Source organism: Chlorocebus sabaeus, chromosome 8 (assembly GCF_047675955.1).
Source record: "Chlorocebus sabaeus isolate Y175 chromosome 8, mChlSab1.0.hap1, whole genome shotgun sequence".
NCBI lineage: Eukaryota > Metazoa > Chordata > Mammalia > Primates > Cercopithecidae > Chlorocebus > Chlorocebus sabaeus.
Genome location: NC_132911.1, coordinates 17,481,625 through 17,499,953, shown reverse-complemented (window position 1 = coordinate 17,499,953; position 18,329 = coordinate 17,481,625). Strand labels below are relative to the sequence as shown.

Below are 18,329 nucleotides of genomic sequence, written 5' to 3'. Positions count from 1 at the left end.
CAATTATCCTAAAATCAAAATGAATGTTATCTACCTCTTTGGCGTAAGACTGTATCACTCCAGCTGCTTCTATTTTCCTTTTGCATCTCTGTTTAACAGTTATACTATTATTATCCAAATCTTGCATAAGCTTAAAGAAAGCCAATTCATTGAACAACACTTCAGATATCTCTACAAGAAGATCTTCTCCACAGTCTTTCAGTTTTCTGCCAGCAAATTTTGCCAGTGAATCCTATTTAAACACAAACCAAATAATTTAAAGATAGTGAACTTCAATTACTTTTAAGTACTGAAAAACTTAAAACTAATGTTTATGATTACTAAGGAAAGATAGGTTAGTATTAGTAAAGAATACTGCTATATTACTAAGTAGGAATGTTGTTAGTCCTGCTTAAAGAGTATATACAAGGGAAGGACATACATGGTCATCTATATTTAGTCACTATTTGATGTAACTGCTGGGCACAAATGTATTCAAACAGGGATTTCTGATACCAGAAAGCTCCCTGACAGTACAGGAGATACTATTTATTGCTGTAGTATATGTGTAAGTGCTATAAAAGGAAAAGACAAAATCTTCCACCTCTAAATGTACCATTAGTATACTTTTAAAGATTCCTTCTTTACTTAAGTCAACCATTCTAATTTAAATTTTTCTTCAAAAGTAAACTTAAGTTCTATTCAAGTTGATATACAGGATCATGTAAAAGAAAACAGGATTTCAAGACCCTCTACATTTATATTATGTCAAGGAGGAAATTAAGCCCTGGCAACTTGAACGTTGATGATTTCTCCTTCTTAGACAATACATTAACTCTCTTCCTCATTGTTCTTGTTCTGTAAATGACTAGGAGACATCAGAGACCAGACCTCCTGCCTTCTAACCACTGATCTTTGTTACAGATTAACTGCCTCCTTTATTACGCATTAAGCCTTATATAGAAAGAAGATGAAATTCTGTTAAGCTTCCCTAAACTCTCTCCAGATAAATTAGCAGTCCCCAGCCTTTCTGGCACCAGGACCTGGTTTCACGGAAGACAATGTTTCCCTCAAACATAGGTTGGGGAAGGTTTCAGAATGATTCAAGCACATTACATTGATTATGCCCTATTATGTTGTAACATATAGTGAAATAACTATACAACTCACCATAATGTAGAATCAGTGGGAGCCCTGAGCTTATTTTCCTGCAACTAGATGATCTCATTTGGGGGTGATGGGAGACAGTGACAGGTCAGGAATTAGATTCTCATAAGGAGCATGTAACCTAGATCCCTCACACGTGCAGTTCACAGAAGGGTTCACTCTCCTATGAGAGTCTAATGCTGCTGCTGATCTTACAGGAGGTGGAGCTCAGGCAGTAATGAGAGCCATGAGGACCAACTGTAAATACAGACGAAGCTTTGCTCACTCGCCTGCTGCTCACCAGCCTGGGGGTTGGGGACCCCTGATATAAATGATCCCAAACTTCTGATGTCTATTCTTTGGAATCTGTGCTTCCCAGGCAGCTATCCCTCACACACTGAGCTTGAATCAACTCTCTTTAAAGTAGATTCTGACCCTTTTGATTATTTTAGGTTGAGAATCTTCAAATAAGTATACTCTAGACATTTTTAGTAAAACCACTCCTCTTTTTCTTTCTAAAAATATGGACTACACTATTTAGCAAACAGGCAAACAACTATGATGTTCAATGCCTAACCCTCTCTCCCACCAAAAGACTATCTTATCTAGTACAATTATGGTAAAAACGTACATATGCTGGGTGCTTTGTGGGAAAAAAAAATCCTGAACGGGTTTCAGAAGGAAAAATGTAGAAGACGGTAATTTAAGCTCTAGCTCATAAAAATTTTTCAGCACTCTGGGCAATATTTAATATAAATTTACTTTTATTCTTCATGTATGTCCTCTTGTGGAAAAATCAAGAATGGGATAAAAGAAAAGCAGTCAAACCTCAGACTGAGAAAAAAATCTTATTTCCAAATTAATGCTTTGGGATCTACCCACAATTATCATAGAAGGCAAAACTGAGGAAGGGCTACATGGATCTTAATTAAAAATATTTAAATGATTATTTATCTTTTAGTGTTATTCTAAAATGGAGGTTCCTACAATGCACAACACCACTGATGTCTTATAGTCCTTATAAATTATCTATTAGTACTAATTACTAATTAGTACTAATGGGGCCAGGACAATTTATACTTTAGTCTTAATACTAACTAAATGGAAAATTACAGCGATATAAATTTGCATCAAGCCCAAGGAAAAAGTTAATACCGATTATCTAAAACCAGTTTAAACAAAGAAATAAGAAACAAGGCAAAGTTTCATTAGAAAATTTTGTAATAAAGACGAAAAGAAAAATGTGTCACCTAATGTAGAGTAAAAATACATATCACTGAACTGTCTCAATGGGAAAATACTCGGGTAAACATAAAGATGTTTGTCATAAGGAATAAACAAGGTAATTTTATTAACACTAACATGGGATTTCTCAACCTTGGTCCTACTGACATTTAGGACCAGATAATACTTTGTTGTGGGGGACTGTCCCATGTACTGTCAAATGTTTATCAAGATTCTTCCTGGTCTCTACCCATTAGTTGCCAGTACCTGTCCTCCTCTCAGCCCTCCCTACCTTCTTCACACTACTTGCTGTGATAAACAAAATGTCTGCAGACACTGCTAAATGTCTCCCAGTAGGCAAATTCTCCCCCAGTTACTGACTTACTATAATTTAAGCGTACTGATACAGCCTAAAAAGTCTCTACAACCAGCTGGTCTCTGGCTTCCGAAATTTCCCAGATTAGTCAAATTACTTCAGCCAATTATTTTAGAAACAGTCACAGAATACTTTCTAAACATTTCAAACTAAAAACGTTTTCATTGAGAAGATAAACCAAACCAATAAAAGCTTGTAAGAGATATGCCTTAGACATGACCAAACTAAATGAAGATACTAACAGGGCCTAATAATACAATATTATTTTAACCAAGTGACAACCTAAAAAGTATTAAAACATCATCCCAAATGGATGCTAGATTGGATGTCCACCTGAATAAATTGTACAATGCAAGAAAAGGCCTCACTGCGCCCCCGCCCCCCAAAAAAACCTTACCACATAGTACATATTGGTAAATCATACAAGTATAAACTCTTACCTGTAATATACTTCCAAGTTGTTTATGAAAGAACTTTACAAACTCTTTGCTCTCATCATTTTGCTGGGTAAGGGTCAAAACCATGCGCCTTACTGAAGTTAAAAGCTGCAAGGAGCATACTTCATCCATGTGCTCCTGAGAAAAATCCTAGTTGGTTAGAATATAAACTTACCTATTGTTTAAAAAAAGAAAACCAATCTATATAATATAAAATGTTAATTTTTAATTTTCTTGCACAGATGCTCCTCAATTTTCAGATACCCGTTTAGAAATATTCATTCATAAGAAAAGCCAAACTCCTACTTTATTCATACACATTGAGAGGTTTGGCAATTTTGACCCGTGAAAGCAGATGATAGCCAGTAAAAGAACTGGCTGATCCAGTACTTTTCACCACTTCCTTTCTGTACCTTTCTATACCTTAAGGAGAGCTATTCATGCTACAGCTTCCATTTTGCCAGTCTTTCTGTTTTCAGTTAATTTCAAATACTCTTACAAGCATACTCACCTTCTACCCAATTCCCTGTTATTTTCTAACTCAGGGTTTCTCAACCTTCGTATTATTGACATGCTGTGCATTGCAGGATATTTAGCATCATCCTGGCCTCTAATAACTAGATGCCAGTAACACCTCCTCTCTATTACCACCTCAACAACTAAAAATATCTTTCGACATTCTGAAATGTCTTGAGGGTTATCACCACCCCCTTGCTACTTTCTTAACAAATCACTTCAGTCAAGTGTCTCTTCTTAAACTTTCTTAAGAAGCAGGTGTGAGCTACAAAATAATATGAATCATGGTTAAGTTTCTGAGGTCAACCCCATAAATCATCCATATCAAGTAATCTCAAGGTTCTAATCCTTATTCTTCTTGTAAATCCATTTAAGCAAATCCTATAATCTTTCTCAGTTCAGTTTTCTCCCCACCCTATAAAATTTACAAAATAAGGGAGCCAAACTAGATGATGTTCAAGGTCCCTTCCCAGACTTAAGCTCATTTAAAATAATGTATGTGTCAAGACAGGTGACTAAAAAAAAAAAAAACAAAAAAACTGTGCCTGTCTTCAGAGAGTCAAATACTAGTGCAGGAGTCAGATACGTACATAAATAATCACTATAAGCTCTGTGCTGTCTGGTAGATAACACTTTTTTAACTGCAGGGATTCTCATTTATCACAAAATACAGTGGCTCACAGAAGACATTACTTACTGAACAAATAAATATTTTTTAAAAGCACCCACCAGGTGCTCTAAGGAGCTATAGGAGCATATTGGAGACAACAACAAACATTTTTGAAGAAATATTTCAGTCAGGCAGAAAACAGTTAAAGTATTTTACATCTTGGATAGATAAGACAACTTGTACAAACGGCTAATATGTGAAAAAGTAAAAGTAGATACGGGAAATGCTGAATAATGTGAAGTGAATGTACCTAGATGGAGAGTAGCTAGAATGAGAAAGCACACCAGATCCAGCGGTGAAGCCGCTTGAAGACTAAGGAGTTTGGGTAGGATATGGCTTAGTAAAAATGCACTTCATGCCTACTTCATGCCTATTACGACAGGTAGTCTAAGCAAAAGGTAAGAACATGAATTTAGGTTATGCTACCGGAAAGAAGAAAGTGAAGTGAAACTGATGACCCAAAGGAGAAGAACACATTTTTGACTCACTAGTGATGGCATAAAGAGACTCAAGAAGTCTAACTCAGGTGACTGGGTATAATGCTGCCTGGGCATAATTAACAAAAAAAGTTCTACAGTCCTACAAAAAAACTCAAGATTTGAAGTGAAATGAGACACCATAAATAGTTAAAACCAGATTATTAGTTCTACTCTATTTACTTGCCTCAGAAACTTTTTGAAATGCTAAATTATTTACTATTTCATTTCCTCACGAAACGAAATCACTTAAATCAGGGCTATACAGGTAAAGTGAGGAGGAACAATTTAGATTTTAAACAAGGTAACAAGATAAGTCTTGTGTTTTAGGTAACTCTAGAAATGCCAGTAGCGCTTAAAAGGTCAAGTGGAAAATCGATTAAATGAGTGTCACTAGCAAATTTAGCCAACTAAAATACCATTAATTTCCTAACATCTTAGACATTTAAGAAAAATCACTTTTAAAAAAATGTAATGCTTTTAAATTCAAGACTTTTTAAACATTTCAGAAAATCAAGGTGATTTCTATTTTGCTCAAGTATTAAATATTTTATTATATGACAGTTTCTGAGCAGATAATATGTAATTTACATAATTTTTCCATCAAATCAGACACAAAATAGTAAAAACAATCAATTTCCTAATTGAAGGCTACACTCCCTAAGCATAAAGATATATCATTCAGTTTTCTTAACCCTTATAAAATAACTGTATATATCAAATAAATATTACTACAATTATACCTAATTTAGTTTTTAAAAGACATGTTTACAAGTATTTATTGTACTATTAATGCTAAAATTTCAGCCTAAGATGAAAGCAAGCAACAACCGAGAAAATTTAAATCAATTCACTTGAGGCAATGGTTTCAAACTCTGAGATAAAAATCTATTTTAAAAAATCTACATTCTTAAAATTTATAAGTATATTCTTTTATGGAAGGTAAATATATACATAGATTTATAAGTAACAGGAAATAAATTCACAGAACAGTTGGTAAAACTGATATATTTATGTCTTATCTCTTAAATTCTTTTTATCCAGTATCTTAAGTACTTCTTGGCTGTAGGTACTATGAGATACTCTTCTAGGGAGGAGATACAAGTAATTATGATCCTTTGTCATAAGTGCTATAATGAAGGCATGAACCCAGTATCTCAGGAAGAGTGAAGAGAGGAAGGAATTCTGCCTGTAAACACATGCAACAACATTTGCACTGGCTTCTGAAAAACAGGAGAAACTGACAGAGGAAGAGGAGAAGGTCATTCTCGGTAAAGGACACAATGTGGGCGATGTGCCTTTTTCAATCATGTCAAGTAGGACACAAGGTTTAAGAGACCAGACCATGCTGTAAAAGGTTTTGTGAGTGATACTGAACCTGGTCTTTATCCTATGGGTCAGCTGTTTTCACACTTATAGAGTCTAAAGAGCTCAACTACAGTTGAGGGTTAAGAGTCCAGTCATTTATTAATTCATTAATGTTTACTGAGTGTCTACGATGTGCAGTTATTATTTTCGGACAGTGACCAAAAGAGATCAACATCTCAGACGTCATGGATCTTGTATTTTCGTATGGAAAGGCAGATAAATATTACATAGGTGAAAGGTGGCATGCAAGCACTATGGAGGTAAAGGAAAGCAGGTAAAGGATAAGGGAGAGGTTTACTCAGCAACAGTTAACATTTGACCAAACACTTCAGGAGTTCAAGAGAACAAGCTAATTCCTACCTCAAGGCCATTGCACTCTGTCTGGAATGATCCTGGTTTACACTGGCTCCTTAGTCATGTCTCTGCTTAAATGTTCCCTCATTAGAAGCTTTCTCTGATCATCCAATATAAAACAGACACCATCATATTGTCAAATTTTAATTATGTGCATGGCCCGTATCATTACCTGATATACAGTTACTTAAATGTCTTATATTTACTTATGTTGCTTCAGTCTATATTCCCACTCTAGCATGCAAGCTCCATGAGAGCAAAGGCCTTGTTCACTGCTAGGTCTGCCAAACCTGGCATTAAGTAGGCATTTTATAAATATTTTGGAATGAATGTTGTGGAACCATTAAAAAAAAAAAAAAAGACAGGGGCGGAGCAAGATGGCAGAACAGAAGCCTCTACCAAGCATCTTCCCCTTCTGGAACACCAAGTTTTAACAACTACACACCAAAAAAGCACCATTGTAAGAATAAAAACCAGGTGAGCAATGATGGTACCTGCTTTTAACTTCGTATTGCTGAAAGGGGCACTAAAGAGGGTAGGAAAGACTGTCTTGAATTGCTGACGCCACCCTTCCTCCAACCCCAGGCAGCACTGACTGCAGCAGTGCAAGTGACTCCTTCTGCTTCAGGAGACGAGAGCAAGGAATAAAAAGGACTTTGTGTTGCATCTTGCATACCAGGTCAGCTCCAGCTACAACAGGACAGAGGCAGAGTTGTGAGGTCCCCATTCCAGGCCCTAGCTCCAAGATGACATTTTTAGACACACTCTGGCCCCAAAGGAAATCCACTGCCTTAAAGGGAAGGACCCAGTCCTGGAAGGCTTAATCTTGGCTTAATCTTAACCTGCTGACTAAAGAGGCTTTGGACCTTGAATAACTGACAGTGACACCCATGTAGTATGCCATGGGCCTTGGGTGAGACTCAGAGATGTTCTGGCTTCAGGTGAGGCCCAACGTATACTGAGCTGTGGTGGCTATGGTGAAAGATTCCTTCTGCTTGAGAAAAAGAGAGGAAAAAGGGGACTTTGTCTGGCACCTGAGGTACCAGTGCGATCACAGTGGGGTAGAGCACCAAGCAGCCTTTTGGGATCCACAATTCAAGAACTTGGCACCTGCCCTGGGCCAGAGGAGAGCCCACTGCCCTGAAGGGTGAGTCCCCGGCCTGGCAGCATTCACCACAAGCTGACTAAAAAGCCCTTGGGCTTTAAATGAATGTTAGCAGAACTCATGGGCTGGTGGTGGTGGTGGTAGCCACCAGGAGAGGCTCCGCTGTCTATGGAAAGCACAGGTAAGAGTGGGAAGGACTTTGTCTTGTGGCTTTAAGGCCAGTTTAGCCACAATAGGACAGAATACCAGGTAGATATCTAAGCTCAAGGACGGAATCTGTGGACCCGATAGGGACCTGGGGCAACTCACTGCCCTGAAGGGAAAGACACAAACCTGGCTGGCTTCCCCACCTGCTAATGGTAGGAGTCCTAGGGCCTACAGTGAAAGGCAGTAGCCAGGTAGCGGTTACAGAGGGTCTTGGGCAAGCCCCAGTGCTGTGCTGTGCTGGCTTTAGGTATGACCCAGCATAGTCCCAGGGGTAGTCACCATACAGGTGCCTCCATCACCCCATCTCCAGCTCCAGGCATTTCAAAACAGAGACTCCATTTATTTGAGAAAAAATAAAGGAAGAGAACAAAAGTTTCCGCCTGGTAATTCAGAGAATTATTCTGGATCTTGTCCCAAATCACCAAAGTGGTACACCTGTACGAGTCTGCAAAAACCACAGTGTTTTTGGGCTTGGGACCCAAGTCCCTTTGAATACCTGGAAAGCTTTCCCAAGAAGAATGGCACAAACAAGCCCAAACTGTGAGGCCTACAAAAAATATCTAACTCTCAATGCCCAGACACCGACAAACATCCACAAGCATCGAGGTCATACAGAAAATCATGACCTCAACAAAGGGACCAAATAAGGCACTAGTGGCCAATCCAGGAGAAACAGAGAGATGTGACCTTTTAGAGAATTCAAAATAGCTGTTCTGAGGAAACTCAAAGAAATTCAAGTAACACAGGAAGGGAATTCAGATTTTTTTTTTTTTCAGACGGAGCCTTGCTCTGTCACCCAGGCTAGAGTGCAGTGGTACAAGCTTGGCTCGCTGCAACCTCCACCTCCCGAGTTCAAGCGATTCTCCTGCCTCAGCCTCCTGAGTAGCCATCATTATAGGTGCATACCACCATGTCCAGCTATTTTTTTTTTTTTGTATGTTGTGGTAGACGCGTGGTTTCACTGTGTTGACCAGGCTGCTCTCAAATTCCTGACCTCAAGTAATCACCCGCCTCGGCCTCCCAAAGTGCTGGGATCACAGGTGTGAGCCATAGCACCTGGCTGGGAATTCAGAATTCTGTATTCATAGATAAATTTAATAAACAGATTGAAATAATTTAAAAGAATCAAGCAGAAATTCTAGAGCTGAAAAACGCAACTGACATACTAAAGAATGCATCAATCTCTTAATAGAATTGATCAAGCTAAATAATTAGCTTGAAGACAGGCTCTTTGAAAACACAATTTGAGGAGACAAAAGAAAAAAAATAAAAAACAATAAAGCACACCTACAGGATCTGGAAAATAACCTCAATAGGACAAATCTAAGTTATTGGCCTTAAAGAGGGGGTAGAGAGAGACAGGTAGAAAGATTAACAACATTCAAGTACAAGAAGGTTACAGAAAACCAAGACAGTTTAATTCAAATAAGACTATCTCATGGCATTTAATAATCAAACTCGCAAACATCAAGGATAAAGGTCCCTAAAAGCGGCAAGAGAAAAGAAACAACATATAATAGGGTTCCAATACATCTGACAGTAGACTTGTCACTAGAATCCTTACAGGTCAGGAGACAGTGTCATGACATATTTCCAGTGCTGAAGGAAGAAAACTTTTACCCTAGAATAGTATATCCAGAAAAAATATCCTTCAAACATGAAGCAGAAATACCTTCCCAGACAAAAGCTGAGGGATTTCATCAACACCAGACTTGTCTGACAAGAAATACTAAATATTAAATACTTTCTTTCCATCTAAAAGAAGACATTAATGAGCAATAAGATATCATGTGAAGGTACAAAACTCACCAGTAATAGAAAGTACACAGAATATTATAACACTGTAATTGTGGTGTGTAAACTACTCTTAAGTGGAAAGACAAAATGATGATCAATATAAAATCAAATACATATATATCAATATAAAACCAATCAAAAATAGTACTACAACAACTTTTCAAGACATAGTACAATAAGATATAAAGAGAAACAACAAAAAGTTAAAAAGCAGGGGAACAAAGTTAACATTTACATGAGTTTTCATTTTGTTAGCTTGTTTGTTTATGCAGTCAGTGTTATCATCAGTTTAAAATACTGGGTTATAAGACAGTATTTGCTATCCTCATGGTAACCTCAAATCCAAAAGAATATATGTAACAGATATGAAAACAATAATGCATGGTAAAAAACAAGAAAAGCATGAGCAAACCAAACCCAAAATAGAAGAAATAATAAAGATCAAAGCAGAAATAAATGAAATTGAAATAAAGAAAACACAAAAGAGCAATGAAACAAAAAGTTGGTATTTTAAAAGATACATAAAATTGGCAAACCATTAACCAGACTAAGAAATAAAAGATAAAAAACCCAAATAATATCAGAGATGAAAAGGGAGACATTACAACCAATACCTCGGAATTCAACAATACATTAAAAAGACAATCCATCATGACCAAGTGGGATTTATCCCAGGGATGCAAGGATGGTTCAACATAGGTAAATCAATCATTGTAATATATATTGTCAACAGAATGAAGGACAAAACTTATATGATCATTTTAACTGATGCTGAAAAACCATCTCATAAAATTCAACATCCTTTCCTGATAAAAGCCCTCAAAAAACTGGGTATAGAAGAAACATACCTCAACATACTAGAATCCATATACAACAGACCCACAGCTAATATTAAACAAAATGGGGAAAAACTAAAACTCATTCCTTTATGATCTGGAACACAATAGGGATGCCCACTTTCACCACTGTTATTCAACATACTCTTGCAAATCCTAGCTAGAGTAATCAGACAAGAGAAAGAAAGAAAGGGAATCCAAATTGGAAAGGAAGAATCAAATTATCCTTGTTTGTTTATAATATATATAATCTTATACTTGGAAAAGCCTAAAGACTCCACAAGAATACTATTAGAACCGATCAACAAATTCAGTAAAGTTGCAGCATATAAAGTCAACACACAAAAATCAGTAGCATTTCCATATGCCAACAGTAATCTCATTTACAACAGACACAAATAAAATTAAATATCTAAGAATTAACCAAATAAGCAAAAGATCTCTACAATGAAAACTATAAAACACTGATGAAAGAAATTTAAAAAGACACAAAAATGGAAAGATATTCCATGTTCATGGATTGGAAAATCAGTATTCTTAAAATGTCTGGGAATAGGAACAGCTCCAGCCTCCAGCTCCCAGCGTGAGCAACACAGAAGACGGGCGATTTCTGCATTTTCAACTGAGGTACCGGGTTCATCTCATTAGGGCATGTCGGACAGTTGACCCTGGTCCGTGGGTGCAACCCCACCAGCGAGAGCTGAAGCAGGGTGAGGCATCGCCTCACCTGGGAAGCGCAAGGAGTAAGGGAATTCCTTTTCCTAACCAAAGGAAATTGAGACACACAACACCTGGAAAATCGGGTAACTCCCACCCAAATACTGTGCCTTACCAAGGGTCTTAACAAACGGCACACCAGGAGATTATATCCCACACCTGGCTCAGAGGATCCCACGCCGACCAGCCTCCCTCATTGCTAGCACAGCAATCTGAGATCTAACTGCAAGGCGGCAGTGAGGCTGGGGGAGGGGCGCCCGCCATTGCTGAGGCTTAAGTAGGTAAACAAAGCCACCGGAAAGCTCGAATTGGGTGGAGCCCACCACAGCTCAAGGAGGCCGGCCTGCCTCTATAGACTCCTCCTCTGGGGACAGGGCATAGCTAAACAAAAAGCAGCAGAAACCTTGGCAGAGGTAAATGCCCCTGTCTGACAGCTTTTAAGACAGCAGTGGATATCCCAGCACGGAGGTTGAGATCTGAGAACGGACAGACTGCCTGCTCAAGTGGGTCCCTGACCCGAGTGGCCTAACTGGGAGACATCCTCCACTAGGTGCAGAACGACACCTCACACCTCACATGGCAGGGTACACCCCTGAGACGAAGATTCCAGAGCAACAATCAGACAGCAACACTCGCTGTTCAGCAATATTCTATCTTCTGTAGCCTCTGCTGCTGACACTCAGGCAAACAGGGTCTGGAGTGGACCTCAAGCAAACTCCAACAGACCTACAGCTGAGGGTCCTGACTGTCAGAAGGAAAACTAACAAACAGAAAGGACACCCACACCAAAAACCCATCAGTACATCACCATCGTCAAAGACCAAAGGCAGATAAAACCACAAAAATGGGGAAAAAGCAGAGCAGAAAAGCTGGAAATTCAAAAAATCAGAGCGCATCTCCCCCTCCAAAGGAACGCAGCTCATTGCCAGCAATGGAACAAAGCTGGATGGAGAATGACTTTGACAAGTCGAGAGAAGAAGGCTTCAATCGATCAAACTTCTCAGAGCTAAAGGAGGAACTACGTAACCAGCGCAAAGAAACTAAACACCTTGAAAAAAGAATGGATGAATGGATAACTAGAATAATCAATGCAGAGAAGACCTTAAAAGAACTGATAGAGATGAAAACCATAACACAAGAACTACATGACAAATGCACAAGCTTCAGTAACTGACTCGATCAACTGGAAGAAAGAGTATCAGTAATTGAAGATCAAATAAATGAAACAAAGCGAGAAAAGAAGTGTAGAGAAAAAAGAGTAAAAAGAAATGAACAAAGCCTCCAAGAAATATGGGATTATGTGAAAAGACCAAATCTACGTCTGATTGGTGTGCCTGAAAGTGATGGGGAAAATGGAACCAAGTTGGAAAACACTCTGCAGGATATCATCCAGGAGAACTTCCCCAACCTAGAAAGGCAGGCCAACATTCAAATTCAGGAAATACAGAGAATGCCACAAAGATACTCCTCGAGAACAGCAATTCCAAGACACATAAATGTCAGATTCACCAAAGTTGAAATGAAGGAAAAAATGTTAAGGGCAGCCAGAGAGAAAGGTCAGGTTACACACAAAGGGAAGCCCATCAGACTAACAGCAGATCTCTCGGGAGAAACTCTCCAAGCCAGAAGAGAGTGGGGGCCAATATTCAACATTCTTAAAGAAAAGAATTTTAAGCCCAGAATTTCATATCCAGCCAAACTAAGTATCATAAGTGAAGGAGAAATAAAATCCTTTACAGACAAGCAAATGCTTAGAGATTTTGTCACCACCAGGCCTGCCTTACAAGAGATCCTGAAGGAAGCACTAAACATGGAAAGGAACAACAGGTACCAGCCATTGCAAAAACACGTCAAAATGTAAAGTCAATCGATGCTAGGAAGAAACTGCATCAACTAGCAAGCAAAATAACCAGCTAATATCATAATGACAGGATCAAGTTCACACACAACAATATTAACCTTAAATGTGAATGGACTAAATGGTCCAATTAAAAGACACAGACTGGCAAATTGGATAAAGAGTCAAGACCCATCAGTTTGCTGTATTCAAGAGACCCATCTCACATGCAGAGACACACATAGGCTCAGAATAAAGGGATGGAGGAAGATCTACCAAGCAAATGGAAAACAAAAGCAGCAGGGGTTGCAATCCCAGTCTCTGATAAAACAGACTTTAAACCATCAAAGATCAAAAGAGACAAAGAAGGCCATTACATAATGGTAAAGGGATCAATTCATCAGGAAGAGCTAACTATCCTAAATATATATGCACCCAATACAGGAGCACCCAGATTCATAAAGCAAGTCCTTAGAGACTTACCAAGAGACTTAGACTCCCATACAATAATAATGGGAGACTTTAACACCCCACTGTCAACATTAGACAGGATCAATGAGACAGAAAGTTAACAAGGATATCTAGGAATTGAACTCAACTCTGCACCAAGCAGACCTAATAAGACATCTACAGAACCCTCCACCCCAAATCAACAGAATATACATTCTTCTCAGCACCACATCACACTTATTCCAAAATTAACCACATACTTGGAAGTAAAGCACTCCTCAGCAAATGTAAAGTAACAGAAATTATCACAAACTGTCTCTCAGACCACAGTGCAATCAAACTAGAACTCAGGACTAAGAAACTCAATCAAAACCGCTCAACTACTTGGAAACTGAACAACCTGCTCCTGAATGACTACTGGGTACATAATGAAATGAAGGCAGAAATAAAGATGTTCTTTGAAACCAGTGAGAACAAAGATACAACATACCAGAATCTCTGGGACACATTTAAAGCAGTGTGTAGAGGGAATTTTATTCCTCAAGGATCCAGAACTAGAAATACCATTTGACCCAGTCATCCCCTTACTGGGGATATACCCAAAGGATTGTAAGTCATGCTGCTATAAAGACACACGCACACGTATGTTTACTGCGGCACTATTCACAATAGCAAAGACTTGGAATCAACCCAAATGTCCATCAGTGATAGACTGGATTAAGAAAATGTGGCACATATACACCATGGAATACTATGCAGCCATAAAAAAGGATGAGTTCGTGTTCTTTGTAGGGACATGGATGCAGCTGGAAACCATCATTCTCAGCAAACTATCGCAAGAACAGAAAACCAAATACCGCATGTTCTCACTCATAGGTGGGAATTGAACAATGAGATCACTTGGACACAGGAAGGGGATCATCACACACTGGGTCCTATTGTGGGGAGGGGGTGGGGGAAGGGACAGCATTAGGAGATATACCTAATGTAAAGTCTGACGAGTTAATGGGTGCAGCACACCAACATGGCACATGTATACATATGTAACAAACCTGCACGCTGTGCACATGTACCCTAGAACTTAAAGTATTAAAAAAAAAAAAAGTCTGTACTCCCCAAAGCAATCTACAGATTCAATGCAATTGTGATCAAAATACCAATGACATTCTTCACAGAATTAGAAAAAAGAATCCTAAAATTTATATAGCACCACAAAAAAAGCTCAGAATAGCCAAAGCTATCCTGAGCAAAAAGAACAAAACTGGAAGAATCACGTTACCTGCCTTCAAATTATACTACACAGCTATAGTAACCAAAACAGCATGGTACTGGCATAAAAACAACAGACACATAGACCAATAGAACAGAGAACTCAGAAACAAATCCACATACCTACAATAAACTCATTTTCAACAAAGGTGCCAAGAACATACACTGGGGAAAAGACAGTCTCTTCAAAGTAAATGGTGTTGGGATAAATGGATATCCATAAGCAAAAGAATGAAACTAGACCTCTATCTCTCACCATATACAAAAGTCAAATCAAAATGGATTAAAGACATAAATCTAAGACCTCATACTATGAAACTACTACATGAAAACAGTGGGGAAATTCTGCAGGACATTGGTCTAGGCAAAAATTTCTTGAGTAATATCCCACAAGCACTGGCAACCAAAGCAAAAGAAGACAAACGGGATCACATCAAGTTAAAAAGCTTCTGCACAACAAAAGAAACAACAAAGTGAAAAGACAACCCACAGAATGGGAGAAAATATGTGCAAACCATCCATCTGACAAGGGATTGATAACCAGCATTATATAAAGAGTTCAAACAACTCTATAGGAAAAAATCTAATAATCTAATTTAAAAATGTGCAAAAGATCTGAATACACATTTCTCAAAAGTCAACATACAAATGGCAAACAGGCGTATAAAAGGTTCTCAACATGATTACAGAAATGCAAATCAAAACTACAATGAGAAATCATCTCACCTGTTAAAATGGCACTTATCCCAAAGACAGGTAATAACAAATGCTGGTGAGGATGTGGAAACTCACCAGAAAAGGAAACTCTCATACACTGCTGGTGGGAATGTAAATTAGTACAGCCCCTCTGAAGAACAGTTTAGAAGTTGCTCAAGAAACTAAAAATAGAGCTAGAGCTACCGTATGATCCAGCAATCCCACTGCTGGGTATATACAGAAAAGAAAGGACATCAGTGTATTAAAGGGGTATCTGCACACCCATGTTAGTTGCAGTACTGTTCACAACAACCAAGATTTGGAAGCAACCTAAGTGTCCATCAACAGATGAACGGATAAAGAAAATGTGGTACATACACACAATGGAGTACTATTCCGTCATAAAAAATAATGAGACCATGTCATCTGCAACAACGTGGATGGAACTGGAGGTCATTATGTTAAGTGAAGTTAGCCAGGCACAGAAAGACAAACTTCTTTCTGTTTGTCTTTGTTCTCACTTGTGGGAGCTAAAAATTAAAACAATTTAACTCATAGAGATGAAGTGTACAAGGATGGTTACCAGAGGCTATGAAGGGAGTAGGGAATAGGGGAGATGGTTAATGGGTACAAAAAGTAGAACGAATGAATAAGATGCATTATTTAACAGTACAACAGGGTGACTACAGTCAATAATTTATACATTTTAAAATAACTAAAAGAATATAACTGGATTGTTTGCAACACAAAGGTTAAATGCTTGAGGGGATGGATACCCCATTTACCATGATGTGATTATTACATATTGCATGCCTATATCAAACTATTTCACATATCCCATAAATATATACATCTACTACGCACAAAAATAAAAAATAAAATAAAATAAAAATAAAGGTAATAAATCCTGAAAAAATGCAGTAGAAAAATAATGATCTAGAAAGAAGTTTACGGTACAGTAAATGAAAAAAGCAGAATATGCACATGTGTACAAAATATTACTGAAAGGTTTACAGAATGTTGGTACGGCAAGCAAAATGTTGGTAGGGTAAAAAAATTATGGGTGATAGTTTTTTTTTTCTTTTGTTTACCTATACCATTGAACTTTATCACAATAAGGTCTTTTGTACGAATTAAAAAACAAAACACCAAGTTTTGTTTATTTTTTAAAATAATTGCTTACCTTCAAAAAGGGAATGACTTCTTTCATAATTGCTTTAATTTGCCGGTCCAGCTGCTGAGTATCAATTCTAGGACATGGGATGGTAGAAACTTCACTTACAGGTTGTTGTGAACTATGATTTTCAATAATGGGAGTTTCTAATTTTTAAAAAGAAAATGATACATTAGCATAACAAAGCCTATTATATATACATATATGCCTTAATGTTGAAATTTAAAGAATATTAAATTCTGATTTTATGCTAATACAAAGAAACATGTTTGTACTTTTAGCACCCCTATCAATTAAAGTAGTAAGAAAACCACTATATCACATATTTAAAATTTTTATACAGAATTAGTACTTCTAATCAATAAAACATATACCTTCTAAATCGAGTAACTGAAATCACAAAAATTCTAGAAGATAACACTGGAAAAATCCTTCTAGACACTGACTTAGGCAAAGACATGACCAAGAACCCAAAAGCAAATGCAATAAAAACAAAGATAAACAGATGGAACTTAAATTAAAAAGTTTCTGCACAGCAAAAGAAATAATCATCTGAGTAAACAGACAACCCACAAAGTGTGAGAAAGTCTTTGTAAACTATGCATCTGACAAAGGACTAATACCCAGAATCTACAAAGAACTCAAATCAGCAAAAAAAAAAAAAAAAAAGAAAGAAAGAAAAAAATCCCATCAAAAAGGGGGCTAAGGCCAGGTGTGGTGGCTCACAACTGTAATCCCAGCACATTGGGAGGCCGAGGTGGGCGGACCACTTGAGACCAGGAGTTCAAGACCAGCCTGGACAATATGCTGAAATCCCATCTCTACTAAAAAATACAAAACTTAGCTGGGCTTGGTGGCACATGCCTATAATCCCTGCTACTTGGGAGGGTGAGGCACGGTTGAGCCTGGCAGGCAGAAGATGCAGTGAGTTGAGGTTGTGCGACTGCACTCTAGCCTGGACAACAGAGCAAGACTGTGCTCAGATTAAAAAAAAAAAAAAAAAAATAGTAGTAGTAGTAATAGTAGGCTAAGGATATAGACTATTCTCAAAAGAAGATATAGAAATGGCCATCAAACATATGAAAAAATGCTCAAAATCACTAATTAACAGGGAAATGAAAATCAAAGCACAAACTACAATGTGATACCATACTACTCCTGCAAGAATGGCCATAATTTAAAAATAAAAAAATAATAGACGTTTAGTGTGGACGTGGTAAAAAGGGAACACTTTAACAGCGCTGGTGGGCATGTAAACTGGTACAACCACTATGGAAAACAGTATGAAGATCTACCATTTGATCCAGCAATCCTACTACTAGGTATCTGCTGAGAAGAAGTCATTATATGAAAAAGATACTTGCATGAGCATGTTTATAGCAGCACAATCTGCAGTTGCAAAATATGGAACCAGCTCAAATGCCCATCAATCAACGAGTGGATAAAGAAAACGTGGTATATGTATGTATGTGTAGATATATACATATATTTATTTACACACCACAGCATACTACTTAACCATAAGAAGGAACAAAGTAATGGCATTCGCAGCTATCTGGATAGAGTTGGAGACCATTAATCTAAGCGATGTAACTCAGGAATGGAAAACCAAACATTGCACATGCTTACTCATAAGTGGTAGCTAAGGTATGAGGATGCAAAGGCATAAGCAGGATACAATGGACTTTGGGGTTT

At 37.9% G+C, this 18,329-nt stretch overlaps 1 protein-coding gene across 29 annotated transcripts in view; it reads right to left on the bottom strand.

Annotated features, from left to right (window-relative positions):
- The window catches only part of PCM1 (pericentriolar material 1), a 106,434-nt gene that overhangs the window by 19,109 nt on the left and 68,996 nt on the right, over positions 1-18,329 (bottom strand). For 20 of the 29 annotated variants that reach the window (XM_073017962.1, XM_037983742.2, XM_037983749.2 and 17 more), the window contains 3 exons: positions 16,644-16,780; positions 3,166-3,312; positions 35-232 (listed from right to left, as the gene is read on the bottom strand). In XM_073017962.1, coding sequence (XP_072874063.1) covers positions 35-232; positions 3,166-3,312; positions 16,644-16,780 — 482 coding nt within the window. The remainder of the gene's footprint in view (positions 1-34; positions 233-3,165; positions 3,313-16,643; positions 16,781-18,329) is intronic. The other 9 variants (XM_037983751.2, XM_037983754.2, XM_037983762.2 and 6 more) reach the window with 1 other exon arrangement.